Source organism: Ornithodoros turicata, chromosome 1 (genome assembly GCF_037126465.1).
Source record: "Ornithodoros turicata isolate Travis chromosome 1, ASM3712646v1, whole genome shotgun sequence".
NCBI lineage: Eukaryota > Metazoa > Arthropoda > Arachnida > Ixodida > Argasidae > Ornithodoros > Ornithodoros turicata.
The window spans coordinates 75,555,199-75,570,519 of NC_088201.1; the positions used below are offsets into that span (position 1 = coordinate 75,555,199).

General features: G+C 45.5%; 1 protein-coding gene and 1 long non-coding RNA gene across 4 annotated transcripts; one reads left to right on the forward strand and one right to left on the reverse strand.

The window, feature by feature from the left end:
• The first annotated feature begins 6,758 nt into the window (after positions 1–6,758).
• On the forward strand, positions 6,759–7,825 carry LOC135375558 (putative nuclease HARBI1). Its single transcript, XM_064608261.1, has 2 exons — positions 6,759–6,997; positions 7,057–7,825. Exons 1-2 carry the CDS (start codon positions 6,759–6,761, stop codon positions 7,823–7,825), a joined length of 1,008 nt encoding a protein of 335 aa, XP_064464331.1.
• A 280-nt stretch (positions 7,826–8,105) lies between these two features.
• LOC135401050 (uncharacterized) lies at positions 8,106–9,234 on the reverse strand. 3 transcript variants are annotated; one of them, XR_010424711.1, is made up of 3 exons: positions 9,168–9,234; positions 8,884–9,033; positions 8,106–8,818 (listed from the first exon to the last, which is right to left on the reverse strand). It is a non-coding gene; the product is annotated as an uncharacterized LOC135401050 (long non-coding RNA). The 3 variants fall into 3 exon arrangements; XR_010424710.1 differs by having other exon boundaries at positions 8,884–9,036; positions 9,168–9,209; XR_010424712.1 differs by lacking the exon at positions 9,168–9,234 and adding an exon at positions 9,088–9,139.
• Between the last annotated feature and the right edge of the window lie 6,087 nt (positions 9,235–15,321).

Consider the following 15,321-nt stretch of genomic DNA (forward strand, 5'->3'; position numbering starts at 1 on the left):
GCTACGACAGTGAATAAACTTGCACTACCACTAGTAAACTACTGACAACTACTTCAGGTATATTTTGAAATACTTTTCTGCAGTGCATTCCTGCGCACTAACTCACAAACTACAAAAACATAATTCTATGCATGACAGCAACGTAACCAGAAAAATATTTCGTGTGACGTTGTACAGGTACTTTACATGGAGAGAGTTTCACTCTGTGCTCTCCTCCCAGATGCACTACCAAGGGTATGATTTCTTTGGAGGTTTGAATCCCCGCACCCACACACATCTGGCTACGCCACTGCTGCAAGACGAGTGCCTATATTAACTCATTTCTCAGCCATTGCAATTACCAAATGCTGTACAGCACACTAACAAACTAGCAAACTTGACAGCTAGGTGTTGCTTGTAATACGCTTGTCTAAAATCATTAGTCAGCAGTTCAGCTGCCCATATTGCTTTGGTCGTCGTCCGGGGTGCGGTGCACCATTATTATGTTAGAGGGTGGATCATGTGCCACACCGTTTGACAAGGGTCGTTCAAGGTTGACTGAGACTTTTATTTCCAGACATCGAAGGGAAAGCACCGAACTACATCAGCTTTTCAAGGTATACCTAATGTACAACCATTTCTATCAGTGTGCAGGCTCCCCGATGCATTTCGTGTGAAAAGAGCTGAACCGCCCTGCAGGGCGTCTTCACAGAGTGCTTCACTGGTCTTGGACTCTCCTGCTTCTTTCAACAACTGATAGTTACCCGTGACTAAGGCTGAACAATGAGGTGTTTTCCCCAGTCTCAGGGTTCGTTATGAAGATCAATTATCACCAGTTCGCCTGCTTTCTCGCCGCTCTTTACAATAAGGTGTATAAGCTTTAAACTTTCAGCAGATTTTGGCCAAAGTTACTACTCTCATATTGGCAGTGTGGGAACGGGCACTGTGATGGAGAAGAGTAACTTTTCTAGGGAACACCTCTGACCTTTTTTGCAGGAAGTGCGTACAGACTTAACTTCATCAGTCTGCAGTAATGCTGGACATTAATCAGAATTTTATCTTACAAAAATCTGTGTGGATAACACTGCCTGCATCGGAGGACAATACCTCCAGCCTCATCACGAGAGAGCACGAGGCAGCGGTGCCACCTTGCGTCGCCATGCTATGGAGCTTCCTTTGATTTAAACGAATACTCATTCCCGTGACATTGTCCCACAACAACAGCCAGCCACTCGCCAGCATGACAGCTGCAAATGCTGCGTGTGCACGAAGTAGACATCGTACACTCAAGAAGGACTGCATTATGTTTTCCCAAAGTTTCATTATGCAGCACTTATTTGCTTTCATACGCACAAAAGTCTCAATCAACCTTGCGCTATTGTATCAACCTTGTACTATTTCGGGATACAAAATCCTGCAGCAGCTCTGGAGGTTTGAGATGGTATAAACCAGGACTTGTCAATATCAGACAAGTATGTCGCAAGTGGGACATTGTATGGTGGGTGTGGTACCCTGTACTGTACCTAAAATGCCATGGATTTGGGACAGTAATATCCTCGGTACCATTTCAAGGCACTAGTCCTGCACAGAGTGGCACAGGGGAGGGATATAAATCTGTTGAAACGCAAAGGACAGTGTGGCACAGCAGATAAGATGCAATGCCTCAACAGCTCAGTGCAGGAAGAAATTCTTTGCATGGAGGTGAATGACAAATTGTTCATTGGTCCAATTTTCCCTTTCCTCCTCTGCTAGTCAAATTTGGGATGACATTCTGGTGTACATTCGTTCCAACACTAATCATGTGTCACGAAGGCCATCAAACAATGCCTTATGACAGCTATGTAGAGTGATACACCTTTTATTTGCTATCTGTTTCATTTATGTGCATGGTAGGGGCTATTTCTCTTCCCCAAGCTTTCAAGATTTATTGCATTGATTACGTCTCATTTTGGACTGCTCAACAGGGCATGTCTCACAGGCCCGTTATAAGTGTGGCCTGGAAATATCATGGACAGCAAAAGCTCTAGCACATTTTAACCTAACCTGTAGGAGGCTGCATTTTATTATGTCATCATGACAGGACTTAAGAGTGTAGAATAAAACAATTGGCACTTTCACGACAGGTTCAAGAATAGAGGTTCTTGGGTAGATTACGCGTTTCGTACATATTTTTGCTACCAGGTGACATGGTCTACAAGAGCGTTGCACAATGCCTTTCTTCTTTAAATAGTGTCTTCACACTTTCATCAAAAGTGCACTCGTTGCATTTACATGAATACCATCACATATTTTGCACTGACAATCTCATGTCAGGCATGATTGGCAAGCACTGTTTGACTAGAAAAAAATATCATGGGATAGTTGGACATGACATGCTGGTGCTCCATTTCAGTTCATTTATTCTACCGTTAAATGTCTAAAAGCATTACACAGGGGAAACACAACGTGTATAGAACACAGTTCTACAAACATGAACATATATGTGACACCCTATCAGGAAGAACAACTGAAGTATTTTAATGAGTTAGAAGTTGTTAGCAATCTGTTTAATGCTTGCTTCAGGTAGCACAGAAGACATTTTCAACACCCTGTTTTCTTTGTGTCAAACAGTTAAGCAGCCTAGCAAAATATACATTTCAAGTACACTGCAAGAAGCGACCCCAGTGGAGTGCAGAGCCAGCCACCCCATCATGACTCCTAAACAAAATACAGTGGCCTAGTACACTACTGTTCCACCTCCATCTGTTTAGTGTGTCATTATTTTGCTTAGTGAGAAAATTAAGATGAGGCCATCTTACCCTTCACATTAGTTACATTGTTAGTTTACCAAAGTACATGTGAAGACCAGGTTGCTGTGTCCGTACCGTGTTGAGGTTCATGAACCGCAGGAAGTGCTCGCATGCATACATTCTGCCTCACATGGACAGCGGCAGCAATATGCCGGGCAAGGGCAAAAAGGTTACTTGAAAATCTAACTTTATTCTAAATTCTTCATTAATTTTTTTGAGAGGCTAGCTTCCTTCTGTTTGGTGGTCAAGGGCCTAGAATAGGTGATTGTAGGCCACATGCGGCCCACTGTCCGTGTGTTTGAGACCACTATCTACACAGTCTACAACACAGCTTTTATTTGCTACTCAGCTGGGACCTTATTCTCATCAAAGTAGTCGACCTCGATTACTTTGTGTCTTTGCCTGTCATTGGTCATTACGCGAAGGCAGCGTGACGGCCAGTGACACATGAAACACAAAGTAATTGAGGCCGACTACTTTGACGAGAATAGGGCCCTTGTTCCCTTCTATCAGAGCTGTACACGTTACCAAAAAAATGAACTAAATACGCTACTCGTTCCTTCGAAAAAATAGTAACTAACTACTTTACCCGCTATTCACAAATAAAAGGAATGCGTTCTCGTTAAATGGAAGTAACGAGTTACTACTATACGTTACATTTGCTTACCAGACAGCAGAAATACGAAAGCATCGCCTATCTATATCGCCTACATATGTTGTCTTGTATGTTGCATTGTCTCACGTACCCTGTCGACTCGCGCTTGCAACAAATAAGCCCAAGGCTACACCATATACCATACGGAGAACAGGGTGGAAGGCGGTGATCCGTAAGAGGGATTTTCAGGAAAAAAGCGGAGTTCATTCACAAGGAGGCCTTCACATGATCATTGACATGAGTTCCCGACTAGGGGACAGCGAGACAAAGCACTAGACGCCCTGAGCGCAGTGAATACTTGAAAGAAGGAACACATTGAGTGTGCTTCGGCACCAATGTTACAAGAAGAGGAATGAGGACGTTCGTAGGGGAAGACGCGCTACCGTTTTAATGACAGTAACGATATTTTCGTACTTTATGTCAATTATGTCTTTGTGCTTTCCGCATACCACGAAACACCGCTCGTCAAGATGCTGCATTAATTCATCGAATGCCGCTCGATGTGACTTTTGCAGCTCAGTGGCGTTACCGCTTGACACAAGTTGACTCTCCCAGATGCTGTCACTGCGGTGCTCTAGAAGATCTAGAGCACATTCTTCTTCATTGCCCACACTACCAACCGAACCGAACCGCACTCTACGGGTCTCTTAACCATCTGGACTCTCGCCCCCCCCCCCCCCTCCTCCCTCTCATTGCACAGAATGATACCGTTATCATACCTGATTCGTGGAAAGCACAAGGCGTATGCTTTTTTGTGACAATTATCATAACTACGTAAGTGTCACAAAAAGGTGGACGCCTCCTATTTTCAACAAATCAGATAAGATAATAATGTCATTCGAGTTTATGGTTGGCGAGGAGCGTGCTGTGCGGTGACGTTCTGTTTTAAAAGTGCAGGGTATTTTAAAGTACAAAGAACAAGGCTACATACCAGAAGCTGCCCCAACGGCGAGGACAATCATCATGTAAAACAGCATTCTGTTGTCTCTAGGATTACAGACCTTCGATGCGTGCCGACTCCCCAAGGTTTTTCCCGTCGTTGTGAGCTAAAAACAACGGTCGCAATTGTATTTAAGGAGCGTACGCCTACACTCGTATAGCAATTAGTTAGAAACACCTGTATTGAAATTTTCGAAGTTAATAATTGTCCAAAGTTCATGACATAATGAATTAGCTATAACATCAATTTTAATTATCCTGTCACGCTCGTCATACGATGGAAATAAACGTTCAGAGGCTGGACAACGATACACAAGAACAATGAAACAAGGAAGTCGCTGAAAAGGTTAGCCAGCTGTAGGTAATCCAGAAGATGTGGGTTCGAGTCCTGCAACCTTATAAGTGACTTCTTTCTTTGAACGCTCGTAATATCAATCTCCCTTTGTCCACTACGAACAATAATGTCTGTAATGAAGAATTGTTTGCTTTCTATCAGAGACTTCCGGCGCACGTCAAAAGAAACCCAGGTTGTCGGATTTATCCGTAGGCGGACTCACCTTATGTGTAACTTAAATCCCAATTAATAACATTTCATTACTTTATTGAAAAGTGAAATAGGAGCATGTGCAACGCACCACTTAGCCGGAGAAAAATGCCAGGCGCTAAGTCACGCATACGAGCTGAAGTCTTGCATGTAATAGAAGATCATTGGATGTAGATAGTGTCGGCTTCTACGAGGGAGGGCCAATCTCCCTTCTGAGCCTTCCTGAAGGGGCACCAAAAAGTAATATTTCGGTAATAAAAGTAATACTCGTTCAGCTGTCTCGTGCCGTTAAGTTGAACGTGTGAAACGATTAAGCCCCCAGGGCAGGCAACGATATCATTCGAGATGATGGTTGGCTAGGAGCGTGCTATGCGGTGAAGCTCATTTTTAAAAGTGTACAACGGCGTCGACATCCGAGTTTCTGTCACCTGAATACGTGCGAACGAATATCGAATAATATCAGCCACTGTGTGACACCTGCCTGCACGTGGTACACTGTTAAAACAGAACTTCACCACATAGCACGCTCCTAGCCAACCATCATTCCGAATGATATCATTCTGTGCATTGATTTGTTGAAAATGAGAGGAGGCGCCTATTTGGGACAGATTATCTTGTCCCAGATAGGCGTCTCCCCCCTGTTTTGAACAAATCATGACACAGAATGATATCATTTGGTATGATGGTTGATTAGGAGCGTGCTATGTGGTGAAGTTCTGTTTTAACAGTGTACCACGTGCAGGTGGGTGTCACACAGTGGCTGATATTATTCGATATTCGTTCGCACGTATTCAGGTGACAGAAACTCGGATGTCGACGCCGTTGTACACTTTTAAAAATGAGCTTCACCGCATAGCACGCTCCTAGCCAACCATCATCTCGAATGATATCGTTGCCTGCCCTGGGGGCTTAATCGTTTCACACGTTCAACTTAACGGCACGAGACAGCTGAACGAGTCGTTCAGGCTAACGAAACGAGCAACTTTATCGATGCTTTGCGTGGTCACAATCTGTGCTCCTCGTGAAGCTACTTCATTGTGGTTATTTTGCGCGTTGCGAGCGCTCACGTGTTGTGATGTCACCGCCCTGAGCGAAGAGCAGGCTGGCAGCGAGGCTGCATCTTCTCTGACCAATAGGACTGTTTCATTTGTTCCGATAGCTCGCATTCTCGTGCTCTCATACATGCTCATTGCGTTCCAATGGGTGCGTTCCACAACTAACCCTCGAGTAGGAGTTGGTCACGTGACAGAGTTGTACCACGTGACCATGGGGGTAGGGTAACCCTCAGGTAGGTTGTGGAACGGGCGCGAGTAGTCGGACGCGAACATGGCGAGAGCAATCGAGGCAGACGACGACGACACTTTTGAACATATTCTGCTGCATGCAGCACAATTTTTCTTCGACGATGATGACAGTGAATCGAGCAGCAGTAAAATGACTGTGAGGTAAGCTGGTTTTAATTTTTGGTTGAAACAAAGCGAGCTCAACTGCAAGGCTCACGTAACGTAAGCGTATACCGCAAAAATCCATGAGTTTTGGGTATGTAGGTATATATGGAGTTCCTCCACCAGCTCGCCTGCATTTATCTACTTTATCAGTAACGTAAGCCTAACACGTAAGCCTCCAACTCCCAAGAATTCGATTCCTGGCGTCGGCACCTTTTCCCTGAGTTATTTGATTTCGTTCAACTGTTGACTCAAGTAACGTACTGGGCATTCGTTCGCATTCGCATTCGTTGCGATCACGAGTTACCGAAAACTACCGAAACTAGGGTAAGGTTTGTGTACAATATAAGTTGTGTTATATAATTTTTGTCGTACGATAAATGTTGGTCGTGCTTGGGTCCTCACTAATGAAGTATTTGATTTTCTACGGGTCCCATCCCAAGATATTTGGGTACGCAGAGAACATTGTGCCAACACTGAGCCTGGATGACTTCAAGAGCCACTTCAGGCTTCAGAGGTCATCAGTCGAGAAATTGGTGGCTATGTTGTCGAGGGACGCCCACTTTTCCATGGGACGGCCTGAGATAGAGCTGGGGAAGCAGGTCTTGGTCCTCCTCTGGTGCCTGGCCAACCTGGAGTGCTTCCGGTGAGAGCCAGATCCTCAAACCTGCTATAGGTTTCATTGTAACATATTCTCATTTTCAGCTCTATTGCGGACAGGTTTGGCATGTCAAACTCTACAGCATGCCGTATTGTGCATCGCACTGCGGTCGCTGTGATGGGCCATGCTGCAGCCTTTGTTACCTGGCCACAAGGAGATGATGCACGTCGCACAATTGAAGGCTTCAGGACGAATGCAGGATTCCCGGGCACCATTGGAGCTATTGATGGATACCATATTGAGATAAAGGCTCCAAAGAAAGACCACCTTTCCTACATCAATAGGAAAGGTGTTCATTCTGTAATTTTACAGGCCATCTGTGATGGTGAAGCAAAGTTTCTTCACTGTACAGCTGGAGAAGCTGGATCCGTCCATGATGCGAGGGTGTACCGCCGCTCTGATTTCTTTACGAACATCAGTGCAGAGACATTCCCTTTCGGGAGCCATCTCGTCGGTGATGCAGCCTACCCTCTGAGTGAAAATCTCATGACGCCATATAGGAATACTGGGAACCTCACGCCACAGCATGTGAAGTACAACAAAAAGCATGCCAAGACCAGAGTGGCAATCGAGAGGGCATTCGGGCTTTCAAAAGGGCGCTTTAGGAGGCTCCTTTACCTCGAGACAAGGAAGCCAGACATTATTGTCTCACTCATCACGTGCGCCTGCATCTTGCACAACGCATGTTTGATGTGGGGTGACGACTTCGAAGTCGCTACTGTTGATGAAGTGCCAGACAGTGCTGGCGAACTGTATGAAGGAAGTGAGAGAAGTGGTGTAGCAAAACGAAACTACATTAAGAGTATCTTGTAAATATGTAATATATAATATTGTCAGTGTGTCCACTGAACTGCACCCTTCAAATTCCCTGGCTATTCCAGGTTTGTACTGACTATTTCAAGCAAACTCCTTGACAAGACCAGAAGGGAAATTGGTGCCTGCTCCTGTGTTATGATAAAGATTACTCATGAAAGCAATATGCTAAACTCAATGCAAGAGAATACAAAATCATGTTTCACCTTACCATTTTAGAGGAGTACAGACACTGTGCTTCATTTATGACCCTTGTCATTTTGTTAAAAGTCGCTTATTGGACACTGCCATGCTTTTATTGTACATTTGGTTCGGATTCCCACAAGAAAACACACAGAAACTGCATCACCTGCAGGTTATAGCTTACAAACAATTGTAATGCGCATGTGAGTGAGGCAGACTGGCCCCCTTTAGTGTAAAATGAAATCATTTTTGCAATGCAGGGTCTGCATTGCAAACAAGTCCTCACTGTGCTGTGTGTGCCGTGTTTTTGCACATTCTTCAACAACATTGTATCAACGAAGCTCCCATCAAAACCTCTCCTCTAGCTACTGCTTAAACAACTTGTTAAAGTCTTCCATCGCATGAACCCTTCGTTCCAGAAGTGCCATTCTTTCTTCATCGAAACTGTTTCGTTTGGACTTCTTGGTAGGTGGTCTGCATGCGTCTTCAGTTACTTCACGTTCCCTATTTACGACGAGTCCTGATGACGTACTTGCAATGGCTGGTGGGAGAATTTCTGGCTTTTTATGAAACACTTCGTCCATAACATCTAGGAATTCCCACGATTTCTTGCAGGGAGAAACGGGTGCACCTGAGTGTTAATTTTTACCGGTATATGACCTCCGTTTCAAGGTACAAACTTGCCTGCTGTTTCCACTTTGAGCGTTGTGGTCTTTCACTTCTTTGTAGTGTTTTTTCAAGTTTTTCCACTTGTTGAAGCACTGCACTCCTGTGTGGATGTATCCATCTCTTTGAAGAGCAGAAGAGACCCTGTAACGCGGACATTCAGGACCTAGTGCAGCTACGCAGAAATTGGACATTAACAGCATACTCACTCCAAAATGATTTCGGGATGGCGCCCTCCTTTTCAACCTGCGGCTTGCATGCCGCTATGAGTCTGGTTGTCGCGTCATGTGCCCAGGTGTCGGCGCCTCTCGCTGAAACTTCGCTTTGCTGAGATGGTGTTGATGCTAGTGAGCGGTTCTCTGCTGGAGTGCATAATCTTTTGTGAATTAAATGTAGGGTAATACGAGACTTACGTAACTGACTGCTTTAAAGTAGTGCCGTAAGTGGTGGTGGTCACGAGACAAATCCAAAACGTTTATAAACTTATTCTTACCTTCACGTGCGACGAGCTCATGCGTATAATACACGTGTTCACGTGCATGCTGCTCTGATAAAAAAAGCATGTCGCACAAACCGCACTGAAACTGTCGCGCTTCCAACATTTTTTTTTCAAAACTCAGCGTAGCATACGACAGTAGTGACGTCACAACCCTTGCTACCCTGCGTCCGGCCGGAGTAGATCGAGTCGATCTCGGGTAGCTACTCTCGAGTAGGCTACCCGCTTTTGGAACGGGGGTCCCGACGTCATCGAGTAGGTTTTGGAACGCGGAGAGTAGCTACCCCCTACTACAGTGGCTAGAAGGAGAAGTGTGCCGGGCGCCGGGAAATAAGCGCACAAAACTGCAATGAAAGGTCCAGGTGGCGCTGGTCGCAGTAGGCGAGTTACCTCCCGAAGGGCTCCTACGTGGAAAGTTGCGGAGTTCGGCACTAAACCCGAGGATTTCACGTTAGCTTGAAAAGGAACCTTGTTGGTACTTCATTCATGTCCTCTTAATTATGCAGCGATAACTACGAGAACACGAGCACGCGCAATTTTTAAGCAAAGAAAAAAAAAAGAAAAAAAAAGTCATGATCGTACAGTACTGAACACATTTATATTTTACCGAAACGTCATAGCGAATATCTTCAAATGGCATATTTTCAAAAATAGCGTATTTTCGTTGAACATAAGTGAGGGGACAAGCGAGCTGGTTTATACATGAACGATTGAACGGAAACAACTCCTTGATTTCCGTTCAAGCGTATTTTCAAATGCTTCCGTCGCTCTCTTTTTGACACATTCTCCTTATTCAAGAAAATTTGAGAGAGAAAGAAAAAAAGAGGCTTTGTAAGAGAATGCAGTCGTGTGACTAAAAAGATCTGAAGAACACGTCTAATCAGTTCATTGCAGTGCACGTCACAGCCAATTTGTTCAAGCCTTAGATTGGTCAAGGACTTGCATAAAGTCAAAGTTACTGCGGGCGTAGAGCTTCTGAGTGGAAAAATATAACGTAAATGCTGCTTCCAGCACTGAAATGAGCTTGGCCAGTCCATGGCTAGGATATAGTAGACGTCGAAGCAGCTGGTGAACTCACTTTCTTGGATATGCGCGGCCTGTATGATCTCTTAGTTTGTATACAGCTCTTATAACCATGGCCTATCCAGCCTATTCGCTCCCAATCTAGCAGACAGAAACCTGAATAAAGGTGCGCACAGGATTTATACGCACTGTATACATTTTCCAAACAGGAATCTAACCAACCCTTATCAAATTCTGTATCAAGCATACTGCATACAGCTTCTATACGGCATTTTTTCCATTTTGTAACCAGTACAGACTAAGTCTGTGTGCAGCAAAAAGGGAATTTTGGACACGGAATTCCATTTGATTTTTTTCTGATGCGTCATGTCATTGACCATTCTTTCATGTGCCGTACGTTGACAGAGATTGCAAAATCGTTTCCATCACTGTTGAAGCACAACCGGTTGAAGTTGTGCACCTGCACACCAGAATCCAGGTTTGTTTTGATGGGTGCACTTTCTTCGTGAAATACTTCGGCGCGCTCGGAAACAGGGCTGGAACGGCATCGTCCGTTAGCAGCGACCTGTCCCCCGGAATTTCAACGTTTTCGTCGCCAATGATGTGCCGAAGAATCCTCATGGTATACACTTCCTCGAATTACCGTTCACACACAACGCAATTGCCAGTCCTTTCTCCGCGCGCTTTACGTTACGCGTCGCGCGTCGACTCTTCTCTGCGGACAGTTTCCTTCGGTGGTCGGAAGACCTCATGTTCGTCCTCACGGTGGCATGGACCATGTCATGAAGACTAGATACCCAGACTTCGCTAAGTGACACATAAAAGCGCCCAAAAAGACACAAATTGAACAAACAAATGCTCGAAAAGACACATGTTGAGTGGACAAGTAAGCATCTGCTTCCCGCGACCCGACTCGTCTAGTGGTTGCAGCGCCCTCTGCGACGCCAGAACTTGTCATTGCGGTTTGCGCTTCCCTCTCGCATGGCGTGTATATGGCGTCCGGCACACTTCTCCTTCTAGCCACTGTACCCCTACTCTCGGGTCGATCCGGGTGAGTTCTGGAACGCAGCCAATGTTCGTTCCCAGGCTCGTTCGTCATCTTCTTTTTCTTCTCGTCTCAATATATGGCTCGCTAGTCGTGTGAAAATAATTAACAAACATGTACATCACTGTAAGGATAATCGTCGAGCAATACGCAAAAAGTTGTAAATCATTTTCCTACCCTGACGATGGTGTCGGGTGAGAATGGTCTTAAGTATAATACGAAAACTAGTGTGTGCTGAGTTCTAGGGCACGTGGGAGTCCGAGACCAGAAAGGAAAGACGTAGTGGTACGAGAAGTATCAAAAGAAGAGGAGGAGGCTGCTCGTTCTCCTCAACGTGTACACTTATTTCATTAACTTTATGTAACTTTTCCTTCAAGCATGGAAGTACAACGCGCAGCCTTAAGGGCGGATCCCATAACCCGCGACAAGCGACAGCTACACGCGACAAGCAACAAATTCGGCGGCGGCAGCCGGGCTCTCGCGACAAAATAGCGGTGTCGCGGCTACAAAATCCTGCATCTGCTCCCCGTAGATATTTGTCGCTTGTCGCCAGTCACCGTTGCCCGGCGCGTGCCCAAAACTCGCTAGATTTGGCGGTATGTAGCTGGAGCGAACGACAAAGCATAGAGATGCGGGGAAAACAGCGTAGCGTGAGTGTCAAGTAACCTTTGTTTTAATGAAATTTCGAGATTGTAGGGGAAAGCAGCCGTTCGAATCGATGGTTATCGCGTATGGCCAAAATCTATTGCACATTTTGTGGAAACGGATGGAACTGCAGCGCCACCACAGACAAACATATTATAACAAACTTACGGTAGTATAAATTTCTCTCGGTGTTTATCTTCCTGCGGCGTTTCAGTCGAAATTTTATGATGTTTTTGACAGATATGCCGCATAATCAATTGAAAAATACGAATTCTTCTCTCGCCAATATAGTTTTGTCGCCAGGTGCTGTCGCCTCACAAATGGATCGGGAAGCTGCTCCCGCGACAACGGCGACAGCTACAGAATCTGTAGCGTGTCGCTTGTCGCATGTTATGGGATCCGCCCTTTACAGTCAGGCTTCATAAACAGTGAGAACAGCTTTTCTTCCTGGCCGGAACAACTTTACAAAATCTATCTGGTCCAGTTGAAAGGCATCCTGACGCCTAAAATAAAATAACTTCGCAGTGCAACAGTTTTCTAGTGAGCTTGAACAGAACGTCGGTGAACTGTTTTAATTCCATGTTAGCACCGCGAAGCAAGATAATGTTATGAAACTATTCAAGACAATTGACCTCAGAAGATCCACAGAATCCTTTGCTCTTCCTTTCATTGCTACATCAACACTATGTCCGCAATGTACTATTAAAGAGAACAATTCGAACATTACTATATGCATTCATTTCGCCTTCGTTGTTCATCACAACACCCGTAGCTATCAAGACGGAGTGAAGCACACGGTCACAAGTCCTCACAAACGGTGCGGAGACACACACCTCACAACGGTGCGAATGGGAGGCGTACGCCTTTTTGTGACAATTATGAACAGCATAAGTGTTACAAAAAAGACGTACGCCTCTCGTTTTCAACAAATCAGGGCAGATAACGATATCATTCTTGATGATGTTTGTAAGTGCTCGAACGTCGCCACGCCAGTACTGGACAGCTGTTTCGGCCATCTTGGGCCTCATCAGCAGTACACAGGCAGGCAACGTTTGAGCAGATGGCGTCAGAAGGCCACGTAACACGTGATTCCTCCGTCAAGGTGAGTGCAGGGGGAGGAATCACGTGTTACGTGACCTTCTGACGCCATCCGCTCAAACGTTGCCTGCCTGCGTACACTCTAAATCCGGCACCCGATATGTACCGCATGAAAGAGGATCCGCACCTTGGCCAAGCGGTGCGCATGAGATACGGTCCTCAACCAGCAGGTACAGTTCGCGACCATTGCGAAATTCAAGCGGTAGAAGAGCTCCGACACCCCATCCGTACCGGCTAGGTACCTTTTTAAGCGCGGTCTTGCAGCTGTACCTCATGTGTACCGGGTGTTTCCGGCGCGAGTACGAACGCCTTCTCACGACTTCTATGCGCTGCAGAAATATCTCGCGTGATTCGGAAAACCAGGCAATAAACTCCCTCATGCGGCACTGCCGTAATGGGTCTGCACTATAATTCTATCAAAGAAGTGCAATAACTAGAACCCGTGAAGAATGCGTTTCTTGCAACCGCTGGCAAATCAGTTTGTTTTGAAACGTCGGTGAGCGAGGACGAGCCTGCTCGGTCTTCGAAGACACTCGTTCGACGCTTTCAAGATTGGAGTCATTTAAGGTACGTATTATATCTATGAAGTAATTATTCGTCCGCACGACGCATTTTCGTTCATTTTCGCTCTGATCACAGCAGGCTGGACAAAACAACTGAGGAACGGAGACAACGAACTTTGCCCTTCATGCACCAACGTTGATGCGTGAATTAGAGAAGCCTAGATTGCACTTTATACCTGGACAACACAAGCAAGTAGGCATGTTTCTCAGGCAAGCTATTTCGGTTGTTCAATTTTTTTACATGAGAGTGAGAGTGCTATGCCGTGAAGTTCATTTTTACGAGTGTAGTCATGACCAAGATTCAAGGACACCTCCTCTGATGCACATTCTGCCTGATAACAGAAGAACATCTAAGAAACCCAACCTGAAAGAAAAGCTTGAGGTGAGGAGGCAGGGGCGGTCCCAGTGAAGAACTTTGGGGAGGGAGGGGGGGGGGGGGGCGACATCTGCGAGCCTTTAGTTAGTCTCTATACATTTGGGTGCAAGGGGGGGGGGGGAGGGGTTCTGGACACGGGCTCAACCTTTTCTCGCACCAAATCCTGTCATTGGTAATCCATTTTAGATCCCATTTAGGTCGCTCTCCTTAAGAGTGTCACAGGGAAAGAGACAAAAACTCGACCAGGCTATGCTTTTTTTTTTTGGGGGGGGGGGGGGGCGACCGCCACTGTGAGGAGGAAGGTAGATGGAAAGAGGTGTGGGCAGACGATCAGTACATTTGTTCCCTTCCTCCAGGTAAATGGTCATGCCAAAAATAAATTTCGTAGCAGAGACTTCACGTTCGTAAAATTCTCCGCGTAATATTTCTTCATAGGCGTAGCATTTGGAACGTTGTAAGTAGAAATGAGCGTAAGTGGTTATGATGATGATGATGATGATATGAAAAAAAATGGAGATGTGAACCCGCTCACTACCTGGAGAAGCTACTCCAGGTCTAGTAAAGAATAAAGAAAAAAGAAAAGAAAAACGGCATAAAAAGGAGCACAAGTGTTTTCGACCCGTCAAATAACCTTGGTGTTTGTTACAGAAACACCTCGGCAAGATAATTTATCGCGCACAGGTTTTAATCCTCGTTTACAAACGCGACGAGCGCAACATATGCACCCCATCCCGCGCATGACTTATAGCAACATGTCCGTGTACCGACATGTCCATGTACCAAGATGTATACGTGCACCGATACCTACACTCTAAAAACAGAATTTCACCGTATGGCACGTAGTGCGCCAAGCATTGCCGCGAACGCTAGGGTTGTCGCTTTTGATTCGAGGAGAGAGGGAGGCGTACGCCTTTTGCGTCAATTACCATATATTCAAATTGCCACAAAAAGGCATACGCCCCCTCTCTCCTCGAATCAGAAACGATAACCCTATCATTCGTGGCAATGGTTGGCGCACAGCGTGCTGTGCGGTGAAGCTCTGTTTTGAGAGTGTACGTGCACCGAAATGTCCATGTACCGAGATACCTGTACCAGAATGTCCTGTACCTAAATGTCTTGTACTAAAACGTCTGTATACCCGGTTACTGCTGTTGTTCTCAAACGTTAACACCTTTGCGTTCTGCAAAGCGGGGACATCCTGTAACGTTGAAAATTGCCAAGCGAACATCAGTTCTTTTTCTTTCTTTTTTTTTTCTTTACAGAAATATCAAGTCCTCCTCCGCCAATAACCGCAACTATGCAAGCGTAATGTTTGCTCTTTTGTTTTCGACTATTTCTGTGGTGTGATGAAACGTGATAAAGAGAAAAATGGGGATGTGAGTTTCGACGTAGTCGAACTGG

Bases quoted from the DNA above. Each gene is read 5' to 3' on its own strand.
- LOC135375558 (XM_064608261.1), top strand. From the start codon at position 6,759: ATGAAGTATTTGATTTTCTACGGGTCCCATCCCAAGATATTTGGGTAC. The intron at 6,998-7,056 runs GTGAGAGCCAGA...TCTCATTTTCAG, and splicing joins GCCAACCTGGAGTGCTTCCG to CTCTATTGCGGACAGGTTTG.